The sequence below is a fragment of the Trichechus manatus genome, unplaced genomic scaffold, assembly GCF_000243295.1.
Source record: "Trichechus manatus latirostris isolate Lorelei unplaced genomic scaffold, TriManLat1.0 scaffold00015, whole genome shotgun sequence".
Classification (NCBI taxonomy): Eukaryota; Metazoa; Chordata; class Mammalia; order Sirenia; family Trichechidae; genus Trichechus; species Trichechus manatus.
Window position 1 is genome coordinate 13043955 of NW_004443951.1, and position 16432 is coordinate 13060386.

General features: G+C 42.6%; 2 protein-coding genes across 2 annotated transcripts in view; one reads left to right on the forward strand and one right to left on the reverse strand.

Moving 5' to 3' along the window:
• Window positions 1-14879, reverse strand: part of LOC111819664 (KICSTOR complex protein SZT2-like) — a 29036-nt gene extending 14157 nt beyond the window's left edge. The window contains exon 1 of the mRNA XM_023727139.1: window positions 14777-14879. Coding sequence (XP_023582907.1) covers window positions 14777-14803 — 27 coding nt within the window. The 5' untranslated portion in view covers window positions 14804-14879. The remainder of the gene's footprint in view (window positions 1-14776) is intronic.
• A 91-nt stretch (window positions 14880-14970) lies between these two features.
• Window positions 14971-16432, forward strand: part of MED8 (mediator complex subunit 8) — a 7776-nt gene continuing 6314 nt past the window's right edge. Inside the window, exon 1 of the mRNA XM_004371851.2 lies at window positions 14971-15012. Coding sequence (XP_004371908.1) covers window positions 15007-15012 — 6 coding nt within the window. The 5' untranslated portion in view covers window positions 14971-15006. The remainder of the gene's footprint in view (window positions 15013-16432) is intronic.

Here is a 16432-nt window from a genome sequence, read left to right on the forward strand (position 1 = left end):
AGATTCACTGAGTCCCAAATTTATAAAGATCACTGTACAAGTAACTTATCCAAGGAGCTCACAACCTACAAGCGGGAGGCAAGGCAGCAGAGGTGAAAAGTTCACCCCACCCCCATGCAAGGCATTACCTCAGATTGAATTCTCAACTCTCTGCACCCACTCCCCGTACATAAGTCTCTATATAGATAAAGTGACCTTTCCACATTATTCACAAATGTTTATGGGTGAATTTCTTCTCTAAGCTATAAGCTCCTTGAGGGTAGGAATAGTGTCTTGTTCTATTTTTGTGTCCCTGTGCTTGGCACATTGCTTAATACAGAGTGGAAACTCAGTAAGTCTCTGATACACTGAATAAATACCAGATTTCAAACAGTTCCTTCTTGTAAGTCATGACCACAGCAGGCACTAAAGAATTTTCACTGAGTGAATGGCAAGCCTCCCCAACACCTCAAAATCAAACTTCTGAGGGTCACAATCCACCAACCACCCACTCCTCAGCTGTCAACACTCTAGTTCTTTGCCTCCACAGCCTCAAAGGCAGTCAACTCATCAATCATCTAACAAGTATCAGTTCCCTTGCCCACGTCCCTTGTCCTTCCACTACATGAGCCCTGCCAAATCTTGACTCGGGACGAATTCAACATTATTCCTTATCCACATGTATACTATGGCGGCTGCACCTTGACCAAAAGAAACTTGTCACCTTGCCAGTGATGTCAACTCTAGTAGGCCTTTACCAGTTCTTTTATTTCTCCCTGGTCAGTAGCATTTCCTAGACCCCACAGGTTTTCCAATCTCTCGACTTCCTCACTCCCACCAGATAAATTTGCCTATTGTTTCACAGAGAGAATAAGGATCAACTGGTCTGAACTCCCTCAATGTCTCTGCCTTTGGCCTCCTAATTAATCCTTATCTGTAAAATCCCCCACTTCCTTACTCTTGTCTCACAAGACGTCGAGAAGCAGGGGCAAGCGTGACAGAGTCCAGCGGCAGAGAAATGTTGGCAGCAGAACCAGGAAAATTTCGTTATAGATAAATTGGAAATTTCTCTCCCATGTTCCTGACTAGTGAGGGGAAAGAAGTCAGGATACAAAGACCAAAAAGAGTGTGGGAGATGAGAATGAACAGAAGTCAATGACTGCCTATTGAGAAATGTGGTGTTGAAAGGAAGTGGGGAAATGGGGAACTATGCATAGGAAAGAGATTGCAAATGCCGTGGAAAACCAATAATGAAAGGTGCCTGATGTCAGAGAAGAGTGTGGAGAGCAGACATGCCACAGCTAAAGACCTAGAAAAATCTTTCTTCTTCTCCAAGACAGGAAAAAGGATAAAAAGATACAGAAACAAATACTGGGAAACGACAGGGATAAAAGAAGGCAAGAAGAAGGAAGAAACTCACATTTATTGAGCACCTAAAACAGATTCAATAGTACACTGCAGAGGTTAAGTGCAAGTTTCAGATTTGGACAGCCTGGTTCTGAAACCTCAATTCTGCCACTTATAAGCTGTGAGATCCTGGGAAAGGTACTTAACCTCTTTAAGCCTCGGTGTCCTCATTTGTAGAATGGAGATAATAATAATACCCATCAAACAGTGATGTTATGTGGATTAAGTGAAATCATGCATGTGAAGCACTCAGCACAGTGCTTGAGTGAACTGATTTTATACGGCCATTCTAGCTATGGTCTTAAAACTCCAACGAAATGACTGGGTGGGACTATGCAAATAAGGTGCATGCAACACTTGCAGGGGTTGTTCTTGTTGTTGTTAGGTGCCCTCGAGTCCATTTCGACTCACAGCGACCCTGTGTACAACAGAATGAAACAATGTCCAGTTCAGCACCATTCTCACAATCGTTGTTATGCTTGAGACCATTGTTGCCACCACTGTGTCAATCAATCTAGTTCAGGGTCTTCCTCTTTTTCACTGACCCTTTACTTTACCAAGCATGATGTCCTTCTCCAGGGACTGATCCCTCCTGATAACACGTCCAAAGTACGTGAGACAAGTCTCGCCATCCTTGCTTCTAAGGAGCATTCCGGCTGTACTTCTTCCAAGACAGATTTGTTTGTTCTTTTGGCAGTCCATGGTATAGTCAATATTCTTCGCCAATACCATAATTTAAAGGCAGCATTTTTTCTTCACTCTTCCTTATTCCTTGTCCAGCTTTCGCGTCCATACGAGGCGACTGGAAACACCATGACTTGGGTCAGACACACCTTAGTCTTCAAGGTGACATCTTTGCTTTTCAACACTTTAAAGAGGTCTTTTACAGCAGATTTGGCCAGTGCAATGCATCTTTTGATTTCTTGACTGCTGCTTCCATGGGTGTTGATTGTGGATCCAAGTAAAATGAAATCCTTGACAACTTCAATCTTTTCTCCTTTTATCATGATGTTGCTTATTGGTCTGGTTATGGGGATTTTTGTCTTTTATGTTGAGGTGTAATCCATACTGAAGGCTTTGATCTTCATCAGTAAGTGCTTCAAGTCCTCTTCACTTTCAGCAAGCAAGGTTGTCTCATCTGCATATCACAGGTTGTTAATGAGTCTTCCTCCAACCCTGATGCCGAATTCTTTATATGGTCCAGCTTCTCGGATTATTGCTCAGCATACAGACTGAATAAGTATGGTGAAAGGATACAACCCTGACGCACACCCTTCCTGACTTTAACCCACACAGTATCACCTTGTTCTGTTCTAACGACTGCCTCCTGATCTATGTACAGGTTCCTCATGAGCACAATTAAGTGTTCTGGAATTCCGATTCTTCTCAAAGTTATCCACAGTTTGTTATGATCCATACAGTCGAATGTCTTTGCATAGTCAATAAAACACCGGTAAACATCTTTCTGGTATTCTCTGCTTTCAGCCAAGATCCATCTGACATCAGCAACGATAGCCCTCGTTCCATATCCTCTTCTAAATCTAACTTGAATTTCTGGTAGTTCCCTGTTGATGTACTGCTGCAGCCGCTTTTGAATGATCTTCAGCAAAATTTTACTTGTGTGTAATGTTAATGATGTTGTTCGACAACTTCCGCATCCGGTTGAATCACCCTTCTTGGGATTTGGCATAAATTGGATCTCTTCCAGTGGGCTGCCAGGTAGCTGTCTTCCAAATTTCTTGGCATAGACAAGTTAGCACTTCCAGTGCTGCATCTATTTATTGAAACATCTTAATTGGTATTCTGTCAATCCCTGGAGCCTTGTTTTTCATCAGTGCCTTCAGTGCAGCTTGGACTTCCTTCAGTACCATTGGTTCTTGATCATATGCTACCTCCCGAAATGGCTGAACATCACTAATTGTTTTTGGTACAGTGACTCTGTATATTCCTTCCATTTTCTTTTGATGCTTTCTACGTCGTTCAGTATGTTGCCCATAGGCTCCTTTAGTTTCGCAACTTGAGGCTTGAATTTTTACTTCAGTTCTCTTAGCTTGAGAAATGCCAAGCATGTTCTTCCCTTTTGGTTTTGTACCTCCAGGTCTTTGCATGTCATTATAATACTTTACTTTGTCTTCTCGAGCCGCCCTTTGAAATCTTCTGTTCAGCTCTTTCACTTCATCGTTTCTTCCTTTCGCTTTAGCTACTCGATGTTCAAGAGCAACTTTCAGAGTCTCTTCTGACATCCATTTTGGTCTTTTCTTTCTTTTTAATGATTTCTTGCTTTATTCATGTATGATGCCCTTGATGTCATCCCACTTGTCTGGTCTTCAGTAATTAGTGTTCAATGAGTCAAATCAGTTCTTGAGATGGTCTCTAAACTCAAGTGAGATATACTCAAGGTTGTACTTTGGCTCTCATAGACCTGTTCTAATCTTCTTCAGCTTCAACTTGAATTTGCATATGAGCAACTGATGGGTCTGTTCTGCAGTTGGTCCCTGGCCTTGTTCACTGATGATACTGAGCTTTTCCATTGTCTCTTCCCACAGATGTACTCGATTTAACTCCTGTGTATTCCATTCGGTGAGGTCCACATGCACAGTTGCCATTTATGTTGTTGAAAAAAGGTATTTGCAATGAAGAAGTCGTTGGTCTTGCAAAAGTCTATCATGCAATTTCTGGCATCATTTCTATCACCAAGGCCATATTTTCCAACTACCGATCCTTCTCTGTTTCCAACTTTCACATTCCAATCACCAAAACCAAAATCCAAACCCATTGCCATTGAGTTGATTCTGACTCATAGCAACTCTATACGACAGGGTAGAACTGTGCTATGGGGTTTCAAAGGAGTGGCTGGTGGATTCAAATTGCCAGCCTTTTGGTTACCAGCTGAGCTCTTAACCACTGCACCACCAGGACTACCCTAAAATTGTTTCCCAATCACCAGTAATTATCAATGCATCTTGACTGCATGTTTGATCAATTTCAGACTGCAGAAGTTGGTAAAAATCTTCAATTTCTTCATCTTTGGCCTTAGTAGTTGGTGTGTAAATTTGCATAATAGTTGTACTAATGGTGTTCGTTGCAGACATATGGATATTATCCTATCACTGACAGCGTTGTACTTCAGGATAGATTTTGAAATGTTCTTTTTGACAATGAAAGCGACACCATTCTTCTTCAATTTGTCATTCCCAGCATAGTAGCCATATGACTACTTGATTCAAAATGGGCAATATCCATCCATTTCAGCTCACTAACGCCTAGGATATCAATGTTTGTGTGTTCTATTTCATTTTTGACGATTTCCAATTTTCCTAGACTCATACTTTGTACATTCCATGTTTCAATTATTAATGGATGTTTGCAGCTGTTTCTTCTCATTAAGTCGTGCCACATCAGCAAATGAAGGTCCTGAAAGCTTGACTCCATCCACATCATTAAGGTCGACTCTACTCTGAGGAGGCAGCTCTTCCCTAGTCGTATCTTGAGTGCCTTCCAACCTGAGGGGCTCATTTTCCAGCGCTATATCACTATATCACTGTCAGTTTGTCGTACTATGGGGGCTTGAGTGTTGCTGTGATGCTGGAAGCTATGCCACCGGTATTCAGATACCAGCAGGCTCACCCATGATGGACAGGTTTCAGCCGAGCTTCCAGACTAAAGACTAGGAAAGAGGACTTGGTGGTCTACTTCTGAAAAATATTAGCCACTGAAAACATTATGAATAGCAGCGGAACTTTGTCTTGCAGGGGTGGGACTATGCAAATAAGGTGCCTGTGGCCCACCAAAGGGACTGGTCAGTTTTGCCATCCCAGTAGGCTTAAAAAGAGCCAATCCCAGAGGTTTGGGGGGACTCACTACCGTCAAGAAGAAGAGCTGGGAGCGGAATGTATCCTTTGGACCCAGGATCCCTACACTGAGAACCTCCTCCTAGACCCAGGAGTCAGAGACAGCTGTAACACTAGAGATGGTGCAAGATAGCGAGATGCAGGGGCAAGCACAACTGAGTCTAGCAGCAAAGAAATAGTGGCAACAGAACCAGGAGACCAGCGCGAGAAGGCATGGTGGACTTCTCGGCCCATGCAGCAAGGTGGCTACGATGGGTGTGCTGACCCACAGAGTGAAAGCCCAGTGCCTTTGGGAAGGAAGCTTGTAGGTGGAGTAGGGTATCTCCAGGCACTTACTGGTGGAGCTAAAGGAAAGAGCTGTAACACTTGCCCAAGCAGGGCAGAGGCCTGTATGTGGGCACAGCCAAGCTCTCCCAATCGAAGAACTATATCCTGAGTTGTTCCTGTTACTTCCAAGGTGATCCCAATCCTGAACTATAACTTGTTACTTCCCTAATAAATTCTTCAATCATGAGTATGGTCTCTGAGTTCTATATGGCCATTGCAACAAATTATTGAACCCAGTGGAGAAGTAGAGAGTGGCCTGGGAGAGACGGATGGTAAAACGATTGGAGAGTGGAGGTATGTCTGACCTTCACTTCATGGGAATCAGCTTTGGGCTGATGCTGATCTTGATTATCCTCCCTACTCATGCAGTTAGAGGACCTGTGATATTATGCCATGTTTACAGCCTGGCATTTAGTAACAACATAACAAAAGTTAAACATTATAGATTATTACCAGGTACTGTACTAGGTTCTTTTCACAAGTACACTCATTCAGTCTATACAAGAAAACATTTAACAGGAGGAGAAAATTGAAGCCCCAAAAGGTTAAGTGACTTAACATAGTACATACAGCGTCAGAAGCCAAACCCAGGCCTGATGAGCTTCAAAGCCCAGCTACAGAGAGTGATGAATGGATGAAATTGGGGCTTGAGAAGAGCAGAAAAGATTTAAAGTGGTCACAAGAAGGAACCTAAAGGGGTAATAATAATAAGTGGAAAGGATTCTTTGACGTAATCAGAAAGACAAAACGAAAATTTAAACATGGATATCATGTGATTAGTATCATTTTGTGCTATGTCTCTCTACCAGCTAAAATCATACTCTGGGAAATACTGCTGTTGTTGTGTGCTGTGGAGTTGATTCCAACTTACAGCAACTCTACAGGCCAGAGTGGAACTGCCCCATAGGGTTTCCTAGGCTATAAATCTTTACAGGAGCAGATCACCAGGTCTTTTCTCCTGTGGAGCTGCTAGTGGGGTTGAACAATCAACCCTTCGGTCAGCAGCCAAGCACTTAACCATTGTGCCACCAGGATGCCTCTGCAATATATTATACTGCTTCCCTACAGGGAAGCTAGGCCCTGGCTAAGATTTTTGATTTTATCCTGGAAGTAAAGTCAAATTACTGAAGGTTTTTCATAGGATAGTAATAGTATATTATCTGCATTTTTAAAAGACCCCTCTGGCTACCACATGATTCAGAAAGACCCCCTAAAGACCAGGAGAGATAATTAGTGGCCTAGATCAGAACTACTGAAATAAAGCAGTCATTCTACAAATTGTTTGAGACTGTTCCACGATGAGATAAGGAGTTGTGCTACAGGGTAAAACAACTACTGCCTTTCACTGAGAAAGTCTTGTTTTGAAAAGAAGAAAAAAAAAAGTCAGCTAAACTAAATAGTGAGCTTAGTGATGTAGCAGCATTTCAAGGGATCTTTGGGAGATAGGATAGTCAAGATCTGGTGATTAATTAGAAGTGGGGACATGGGAAGAAAGTACCAGTGAAGAATGTGCCAAGGATGACCAAGGTAGCATCAGGAACCACTGAGTTGCATAAAGGTTTCTAAGTTAGCCAGAAAAATTAGTTATTTACCATCATTTCTAACCACCAACCAAAGGTCCCATCAAATTGTGCACTCTTATTGCCAAGCCCTTAAAAAAAGAAAAGGGGTCTATTATTGGTAAAGAAGGAAATAACAGCAATTACTTGCCCTCTTTCCCTGATCCTTAGTCTCAGGGTGGGATACCCTCATAAACCAGGCAACCTCTCCTTCAGGATGGACTTAGATGGTCTGGGTCTGATATTAGCGGCCTCTCTTGTCCATGAGTTGACTATGCTAGATCCCTGCCAAGGTTCTTATCTAAAAAAGAATGGGAGGGGGCTCAGAGTATTATCAGAATAGGAAGGATATCCCAGTTCAGCAGTCTGTTCTGTTTATCACTCTATCCCCAGAGCCTAGTGCAACGTCTGGCACATAAGGATGCTCAAGAAAGATTTGCTGGATAAAGGAATTCACTGTACCTTCCAACCAGAGCAAACTTGGTATTTAAAACTAATCATAATCAGTACGCCTCTTCTCAAGGTGAGATCTTAACACTAGTCTTGTTATTATTTTCTCTTTGTTCTTTAGCATTTAGGAGTCTTCCCCCCTCGCCCCGCAAATGCAAGCCTGTTTCAGCTATGCAAGGAAAAACTAAATAAAGGAGTTTGGGCTCATATTGGGCCAGAGTTAAAAGGGAGAAGCATATGTCCATAGGTCAGCATTATAAGGACACAGTTGGGGCCACTTGGTCACCCCATCTTCTAGAACTGAAATCTTGGCGATTCTGGGTTTAATAAATGAACCTTTTCACGATGTCCTGCACTATGGACTTCTCTTAGCAGTCTATACTTTTTTTTCACAGCACCCATCTTCTTAATGTTTCATTGTCTCCCCTACAAGTCTAGGAGCTCCAAGATGGCAGGGGCCATGTCTATGTATCGTTCCCAGCTATATCCCTAGTAGCTAGCACAGTGTCGAGACTTATTATTAGGTGTTCAAATAATATCTGCTGAGTGAATGTATGAATGAGGGAAATAACTCTCAGTAGCTACATTTATCCTCTTCTGTTTCCAGCTATTTAATTTTCTATCTGTGGTTTCTAATTTTTGTTGTTCAAGGGCTTCCATCCTTTTTCATTCACTTTATGAAAAACTAGACTATTCTATTGCTTGGATTTTTCCTTTGCTTCCATGGAAGATGCTTTCTCCAGGTTTTCACTAGTTGTATGCTCCTGTACCTTCTTTTTACTTTTCCTGGGGTCCTGGGAGGAAACCCTTGTGGTGTAGTGGTTAACAGCTACAGCTGCTAACCAAAAGGTCAGCAGTTCAAATCCACCAGGTGCTCCTTGGAAACCGTATGGGGCAGTTCCGTTCTGTATTACAGGGTCGCTATAGTTGCAATCAACTCAACAACAACTTTTTTTTAATGGGAATCCTGGGGAGTTGAGGTTCTACTGGATTTGTTTTAGAAGGAAGAATGATATTATGGAAAGAAAATGTGATTTGATAACTGAAGAGACTATGTGCTTGAGCTTTGATCTCCTCTTTTATAAAATACTACCACCTATCCAGATGATGTGTGAAAGTACTTAGTAAAGTTAAATGTGCTATATAAATGCACATATTAGTAATAACAAGGTATTATTACGTTTACCTTGCTTCTTTGAGTCTGGAAGAAGTCCTGCCTGGCCATTCACTTCAGCTGTCTGTGCTCATCATCATTTAGTTGGCATAGCTGGAAACTTCCTCATACTGAGTCAGAATCTGTTTTCTTAATATCTTGGCCCATTCTTGAAATCTGTTCTCTTGAAAACATCAAATCTATTTTTAGTTTTACCTCCTAAGGCCACAAAGGAAAAGTCTGGCTCTCTACCGAAGTAGGGCTTAGCAAACATGGGAAGACAGCCCTATGTCCCAAGGCTTCTGTTCTTCAGAATAAACATTTCCAGACTCTTTAATTATGTCTCAAGTTTCCTCATTATCTTATGTCTTACACTATGTGCCTAGGACTAAACTCTGGCTGGTGTACTTTTCAACTCAAAATGCGGGTGCCAGAATGCAACACAACACCTCAGGTGAGGGCACAGATTCAGAGTCTACTTACTTTTTGGGAAGCTCTACCATATTGTTGACTTGGGGAAACCTCCATGATTTTCTCACTTTTGCTGCTAAGGCACATCCCCTGTTCTGTACTCATATGTAACTCTATATGTTTTTGGACACATACAATTACTCAATTAGTCATAAATCCAGTCCATTATTCTATTATGGAGTTTACAGTAGTGTTCTGTCTTCCAGTAAATCTCTTCTCAGCTTCGTTTCCATCTTTATCTCCCTGATAATTTGCTTAAGATGCCATCAAGTCCTCATCCAAGTCTAACAAGGACAAAGGCCACGTGACCATGCATTCATTCGTAAACAAATTTACGGAGAGCCTGGTTCATGTTAGGCACTGGGCTAGGTTCTAAGGATACAATGGAAAACAAAAACAGACATTTCCGGCTCTCATAAAATTCAGCCTACAATGAAGGACAAAAAACATTAAACAAATAATGATTCTAATTACTGTATTACAAACTGAATAAGTTCTCCAAACTTATGTTTGGCACATATAACAAAGTATATGATAGCATGTAACAAAGTAAACTGACCCAGGCTAGGGTCTTAGGAGAAAAGTGATACTGAAGGTTGAGCAAAGTTTGCTAGGTGAGGAGGGAAAGGGGGTAAACCAGATGGAGGCTATAGACAAGCACTGTGCTATCAAAAAACTTTCTTCAGAGTGTTAGTTAATAGGCCACTTAATCCCGCTACCCGTACAGCTTCCATTTCTCCACCTTGTCTCAAACGTTATTTTGACTAATGAATTGACTGTCTAAACTGAAGTCTAGATCATCAACCAGTTTGTACAGAATCCACCTTCTAGAAGGACAGCATACACTACAGGGGAAGTCAGCACAACTGGACTAAACCAAAGCTAAGAAGTTTCCTGAATACAGTCAAACACTTTGAGAGGCAGAGTAGCAGGGGGAGGAGCCTGGGAACAACGCTTTCAGGGGACATCTGGGTCAACTGGCATAACAAAGCTTATTAAGAAAATGTTCTGCATCCTACTTTGGTGAATGGCATCTGGGGTCTTAAAAGCTTGCAAGCGGCCATCTGAGATGCATCAATTGGTCCCAACCACCTGGAGTAAAGGAGACTGAAGAACACCATGGACACAAGGAAAGTATTAGCCCAAGAGACAGAAAGGGCCACATAAACCAGAGACTTCATCAGCCTCAGACCAGAAGAACTAGATGGTACCTGGCTACCACCAATGACTGCCCTGACAGGGAACACAACAGAGGGTCCCGGATGGAGCAGGAGAAAGGTGGGGTGCAGAACTCCAATTCCAGTAAGAAGAGCAGACTTAAGGGTCTGTCTGAGACTGGAAGAACCCCGGAAAACATGGCCCCTGGATTCTCTATCAGCCCAGAATTAAAACAATTTCCGAGGCCAAGTCTTCAGACAGGGATTGGACTGGACTGTGGGACATAAAGTGACACTTGTGAGGAGTGTGCCTCTTAGCTCAAGTAGATACAAGGGACTAAATGCGCAGCTTCTGTCTGGAGGTAAGATGGGAAGGCAGAGAGGGTTAGGAACAGACATGGGGAATCAGGCATGGAAACGAGGAGTGTGCTGTCACAGTATGGGGAGAGCAATTAGAGTCACATCACAATGTATGTATAAATTTTTGCATGGAAAAAAAAAAAAAGAAGAATCCACCTTCTAGAATCAGGAACATCTAACTCCAGCTTTCTAGCAACATTTCCCCTCATACATGATCCTTTAAAGTTCACCAACTAAATTTTCAAAACATCATCTCTAAGTACCCTTTATATTTAAGACATAATTTATCAGAACCAGAAGACTTAAGAACTAATTTTAATGGTTGTTTCTCAAGGTATGAACCAAGGGCTGGCTGCATCAGAATCATCTGAAGTGCTTATGAAAATGCAGATTCCTGGGCACCACCCTAGACCAACTGAATTGATGGGGCTCAGGAATCTGCAGTTCAACAAACTCCCCCAAGTGCTTCTCCATATTAATGTTTCAGAATCCCTGAATTAGCTGTGCTCTCACAGCATCCATACTCTCATGGAACCTGAATTCCCCAACTTTTAATTGCCCTTGAGTCTGAAGTACACTACTCTTAAGAGTATTCTATCAAAGAAGACAAAGCAGGGTTTTAGAGTCAGAGACCTGGATTCAAATCTGGTTCTGTTACTTGCTATCTAGGTGACCTTGGACAAGTTACTTAAAATTTGTAGGCCTTAATTTCTTCACTGATAAAATGTAAATAAGAAAAGAATAACAACTTCATAGGGATGTTGCTACAATTAAACAGGAAAATCAGAACAATGATAGAGGAAGCCTATCATTCTCTGGGATATTTATTGAGCCCTATATACCATTTATACCAAGAAGAATAAAACATTACTTTATTGCCCATCTCATTAATTTGTTGTTTTTCCATTTGTCCCTTCGTGATTAAGGTCTCAATTGTATTTTGAGTTTTTCCCAACCCGTACGCTGTCTTCTGTTAAAAACGCTCCCATGAAATAAGGTAGATTTTTCCCTTGAACTGTCTGAAACCTCTTTACCACTATACTTATGTCCAAATCCTGAATCTCTAGCGTGGCCTCAGCCTGAACCTTCTCTTCCAGTTTCATCTCTCACCAGTCTCCCTCTCAGTTAAGAACATACACTCTAGTGCCAGTGACTAGGATCAAACGCTGGTTCTGCTGCTTATTAACTACATGGCCTTGGTCAAGTTTCTTAAACTCTGTGCCTCAGTTTCCTCATCTGTAAAACAGGGATAATAGTGTCTATCTCAAGGGGGTTTTGTGAGAATTAAACAGCACTAAGTAAGCATTGGTGGCGCAGTGGTTAAGAGCTTGGTTGCTAACCAAAAGGTCAGCAGTTCGAATCTGTCAGCCACTCCTTGGAAACCCTATGGGGCAGTTCTACTCTGTCCTATAGGGACACTATGAATCAGAATCGACTCAATGGCAACAGGTTTAAGTAAGCACTCAATAAGCAATAGCTATTCTCATTGTCAAGAAGCCCTGGTGGCACAGTGGTTAAGCACTCGGCTGCTAACCAAAAGCTCGGTGGTTCGAACTCACCAGCTACTCTGCGGGAGAAAGATATGGCAGACAGCTTCTGTAAAGATAACAGCCTTGGAAACCCTATGGGGCAGTTCTACCCTGTCCTATGGGGTCACTATGAGTCAGAATTGACTCAACGCCAATGGGTTTGGTTTGGTTTATTCTTTATTCTCATTGTCACATTGCCTCCATGTTACCAGCTGCTTCTTCTCAGTTCCCTGAGGACTACAAGCCGTCACCTCAGGATCTTCACCATTCCCTTTCCTGTAATGCTCTCTGCCTCTTCCCATATCCAACTTCTACCTATCCTTCAGGCCTCAGCTTAAATGTCATGCCTCTGAGAAGGCTTCCCTGATCCATCTTCTCTCTACTTCGTAATAAAGTAGGTTAAGAATCCCTGTTAAACACTCTGTATTTTTCCTTTGCGGTAATTATCATAATGCAATGTTTACTTCATAAAGATAGACACCATGTCTGTTTTATGCTGCTTTGTATCCACTCTGATATTTAGCACAATTCTGAGTCCACAGCAGCACTCATTCAATATTTTAAGTATTTGATGAATGTATGTCACGTGTCTGACTATGCCCAATCTTCTCCTCTTGGGATTGTAACAACCTCTAAAAGTCACTCACTTTTTTACGCCCAGGGGCAGCTCTCTTCACTCTCTTTACCTTCTGATAAGATTTTCAGAAATGCAAATGAAGAACTTAACAAATGTTTAATTTTTGGCTGAATAAGACTCCCAGAAGCCTGTGTCTCAACTCCAAGTTACTTTAGACCTACAGTGTTCAATATGGTAGCTACTATCCATATGGGGCTACTGAGCACTTAAAAGGTGGCTAGTCCAAACTGAGATGTGCTGTAAGTGTAAAATACACACTGGGTTTTGACGAGTTGGTATCCCCCCTTCAAAAACAAGTTAAATATCTCATAATTTTTTTATATCGATTACATGTTGAAATTACAGTATTTTAGAAATACTGGGTTAAATAAAATATATTATTAAAATTAATTTCACCTGTTTCTATTTACTTTTATGTAGCTACTAGAAAATTTTAAATTACTTATGTGACTTGCATTATATTTCTACTGGATGGTGCTGCTTTAGATTATCTACTTAAATGGTACATTATACTTCCCCACATCTTCCCTCCATTTCCTCTCATTCTAATCCATAACGATGAAATGCACCTCTAACTGCTTCAGGGTCTTTCTAAATATTGGTATTTCTATTCCACCACCCCTGTGAACATGTGTGATTCTTTTAAATAGGGTATACAATCATATTTGATCTTGGGTCTCATAACACCAAGTTTCAATGAATCGAATATTTGCTGTGCTGTGACTATTTTTATTATTTATACTGTAAAACTTACAGTTAAGAACACAGGATCTGGAGTCAGCTCACTTGGTTTTAAGTCCTGGCTCTACCACTTGCTAGCTGTGTGACTTTGTTACTCTTAGTATCTCTGTGCCTTGGTCTCCCCAACTGAAAAATGGGGATAATAACAGTATCTATGTCATAGGGTTGAGAGGATTAATTGATATTTGTAAAGTGCTTAGAATAGTACCAGGCATGCTGTAAGTACTCTGTAATAATGACTACTATTTATATCATTATACACATCTCACACTCTTTCTACCCACTAAGTATATTCTCTTGTAATACTGGACATTTCTTCTAGTGGTGGTGTTCTTTCAATATTGCGAGATTTTATTCTCAGGTCTTCTAACTAAAACTCTGCTACTCCCCAGCTAAGTATCACTTGAGCAAGGTACTTAACCTCTCTCACTTCTCAGTTTCCTTATCTGTAAATGAGAGTGGATACTGCCACCCTCCCTGCACAAGTCTGAATGACACAGTCTATATAAAGTTCCTTGTGTGGTCCTTAGCACATGATGGATACCTCATATGCATTTTCTGGTTTAATACATGTGGTTCTCACAACACAACATAGAGTAGGTACTTCATAAAGGAGGGTACAGGATCAGGGAAGTTAAAATTTGTCCGAGGTTGCAGAGGTAACTAAATAGCAGGGTCAATACTGGAATGAGGTCTCACTCCGAGTCAAATGTTCTTTCACGTAAACCAGAGTTGCCTTTTTAAAAAGCATGAGTGCTAGAACTAAATTAATTTATGCTCCTGATGGCATGCCAACGCTTGAAGAAATGCAGAAGCCGGTCTACTACCACGTTGCCCACTGAAACAGCAACAAAACACCAATATGCAGGCTTTGATAATACCGTTATTAGGACAAAGAATCCCGAAACCACTAGAGTCGGCGAAGTGGATGAAATTTCACTCAACAAAAGCAAAACGAAAAGTTTCTGCTCTAGCCCCCGAGGGAAACTTTGGACTGCGGAGAGATTAGGTTTTCGAGCCTTTGGGGCTGGGCCAGTCTCTGCCAAGGCTACACGGCACGGCCACTCCCAGGCCTGTTGGAGCTCACAGCCGCGCCTGCCCGCCTGACCCACCCCTCCGATCCCGAGGCCCAGACTGCGGCCGCCCGCCCCTCACCTCCGGCTCCGGGCGCTCCGAAGCCATCACAGCCCTCCGGCGCCAGCCGGCGCCCGGGTGGCCGTTCCACCCTTGACCTCTGACCCAGCTACCTCGGCACCCGAGAGGAACTGGAAGTGGGTGGGCGGGCCGAGTGAGAGTTTTCTGATTGGTGGACAAGGCCTTTCCAGAGCAGCTTGCTAATTTGGAAACCGGAAGTGGAAGTCGTTGCCGCCAGCAGTGTCACTGCAATGCAGGTGAGAATCAGGTTGGGCTTGTTGACTGCTTGCAAGCTTCGGGTAACGGCACCGACAATCTACTGGCCGAGGAGACATTGAGGAGTTGGGGCTGAGACGATGTGATAGAGCCGGCGGCTGACTGGAATGGGAACGGGAGGCGGGCCAGACAGGAGGTGCCCCTGATGAAAGATGGGGGCGGGGTCCATCGGACAGAAGAGACTGTGGCTAAATCCGAAGGGAGGAAGTAGCAGTGATTTGGGTGTGGGAAGGGATTAGGTTGTAATTTGAGGAGACTAAGGTGCTGTGCCTGGAAGATCTCTCTAGAAGGTGATCGGTTGGCTCAGGCCGCTGGCCTAGGGGGCTGTTGGATGTAGAGAGAACGCGATCTGATCTTGGAGAGAAGCCTGAGGGTTGAAGGAATTGTGGGGCCACCGTGGTGAAAGCTAAACTGTTTATATCATTAGGCCATGGGTACAACCCATCATTAAGGCTCCTGTCAGGCACGTTAGCGAGTTTGCAAGACAGTTTTTCATCGTTTTTCCCAGCCTGTGCCCCATAGCTGTTAAAGGTGAAACAATGGAGTAAAACAGGAGACCACAAATGGGGAGGAAATGCTTTGCAGACCCCAAACATTTCAAATTGTTTGTCTAGTACTTAAAAGCACGTGCATTTTTTAATTTTCGTTTGTCAGTTAGGTTCTTGTTCCTGATAGTCTCTCAGTAAATGTATATAGGTCGACTGAGCTTGTGAAAGAGGCACAGGGATATTGGCACAGAGATAAACAAAATGAGTGCAAATTAATTCTTCAAGGAGGAGCTCAGAGATATCAAATGCTGAGGGTAGAGGAAGAGCTTGGGGAAGCGGGGAGGACGGGAATGGTATTCAGAGAAAACTTCACATGTAGGCAGATTTCCCAGAGATTGTGTCATTGGTGAGAATAGCCAGGCTCACAAGGCAGGTTCAAGGACAGAGGAAGCTGAGGTACATGTACTGCAGAGGTGCACAAAAGATAATGAGCCCAGGCATTAGTTTCGGTGAAAATTTCTTTTTTTTTAACACAGAATAAAACATTCTTTGATGGTTGCGAGGGTGGGGAGGGAGGATGACAGTTATTTACTAACTAGATATAGACAAGAATTATCGTAGGCGAAGGGAAGGACAGCACACACTAAGGGGGAGGTCAGCACAACTGGACTAAACCAAAGCTAAGAAGTTTTCTGAATACAATCAAACACTTTGAGGGACAGAGTAGCAGGGGGAGGGGTCTGGAGACGATGCTTTCAGGGGACATCTAAGTCAATTGGCGTAACAAAGCTTATTAAGAAAATGTTCTGCATCCTACTTTGGTGAGTGGCATCTGGGGTCTTAAAAGCTTGCAAGCGGCCATCTGAGATGCATCAATTGGTCCCAACCACCTGGAGTAAAGGAGACTGAACAC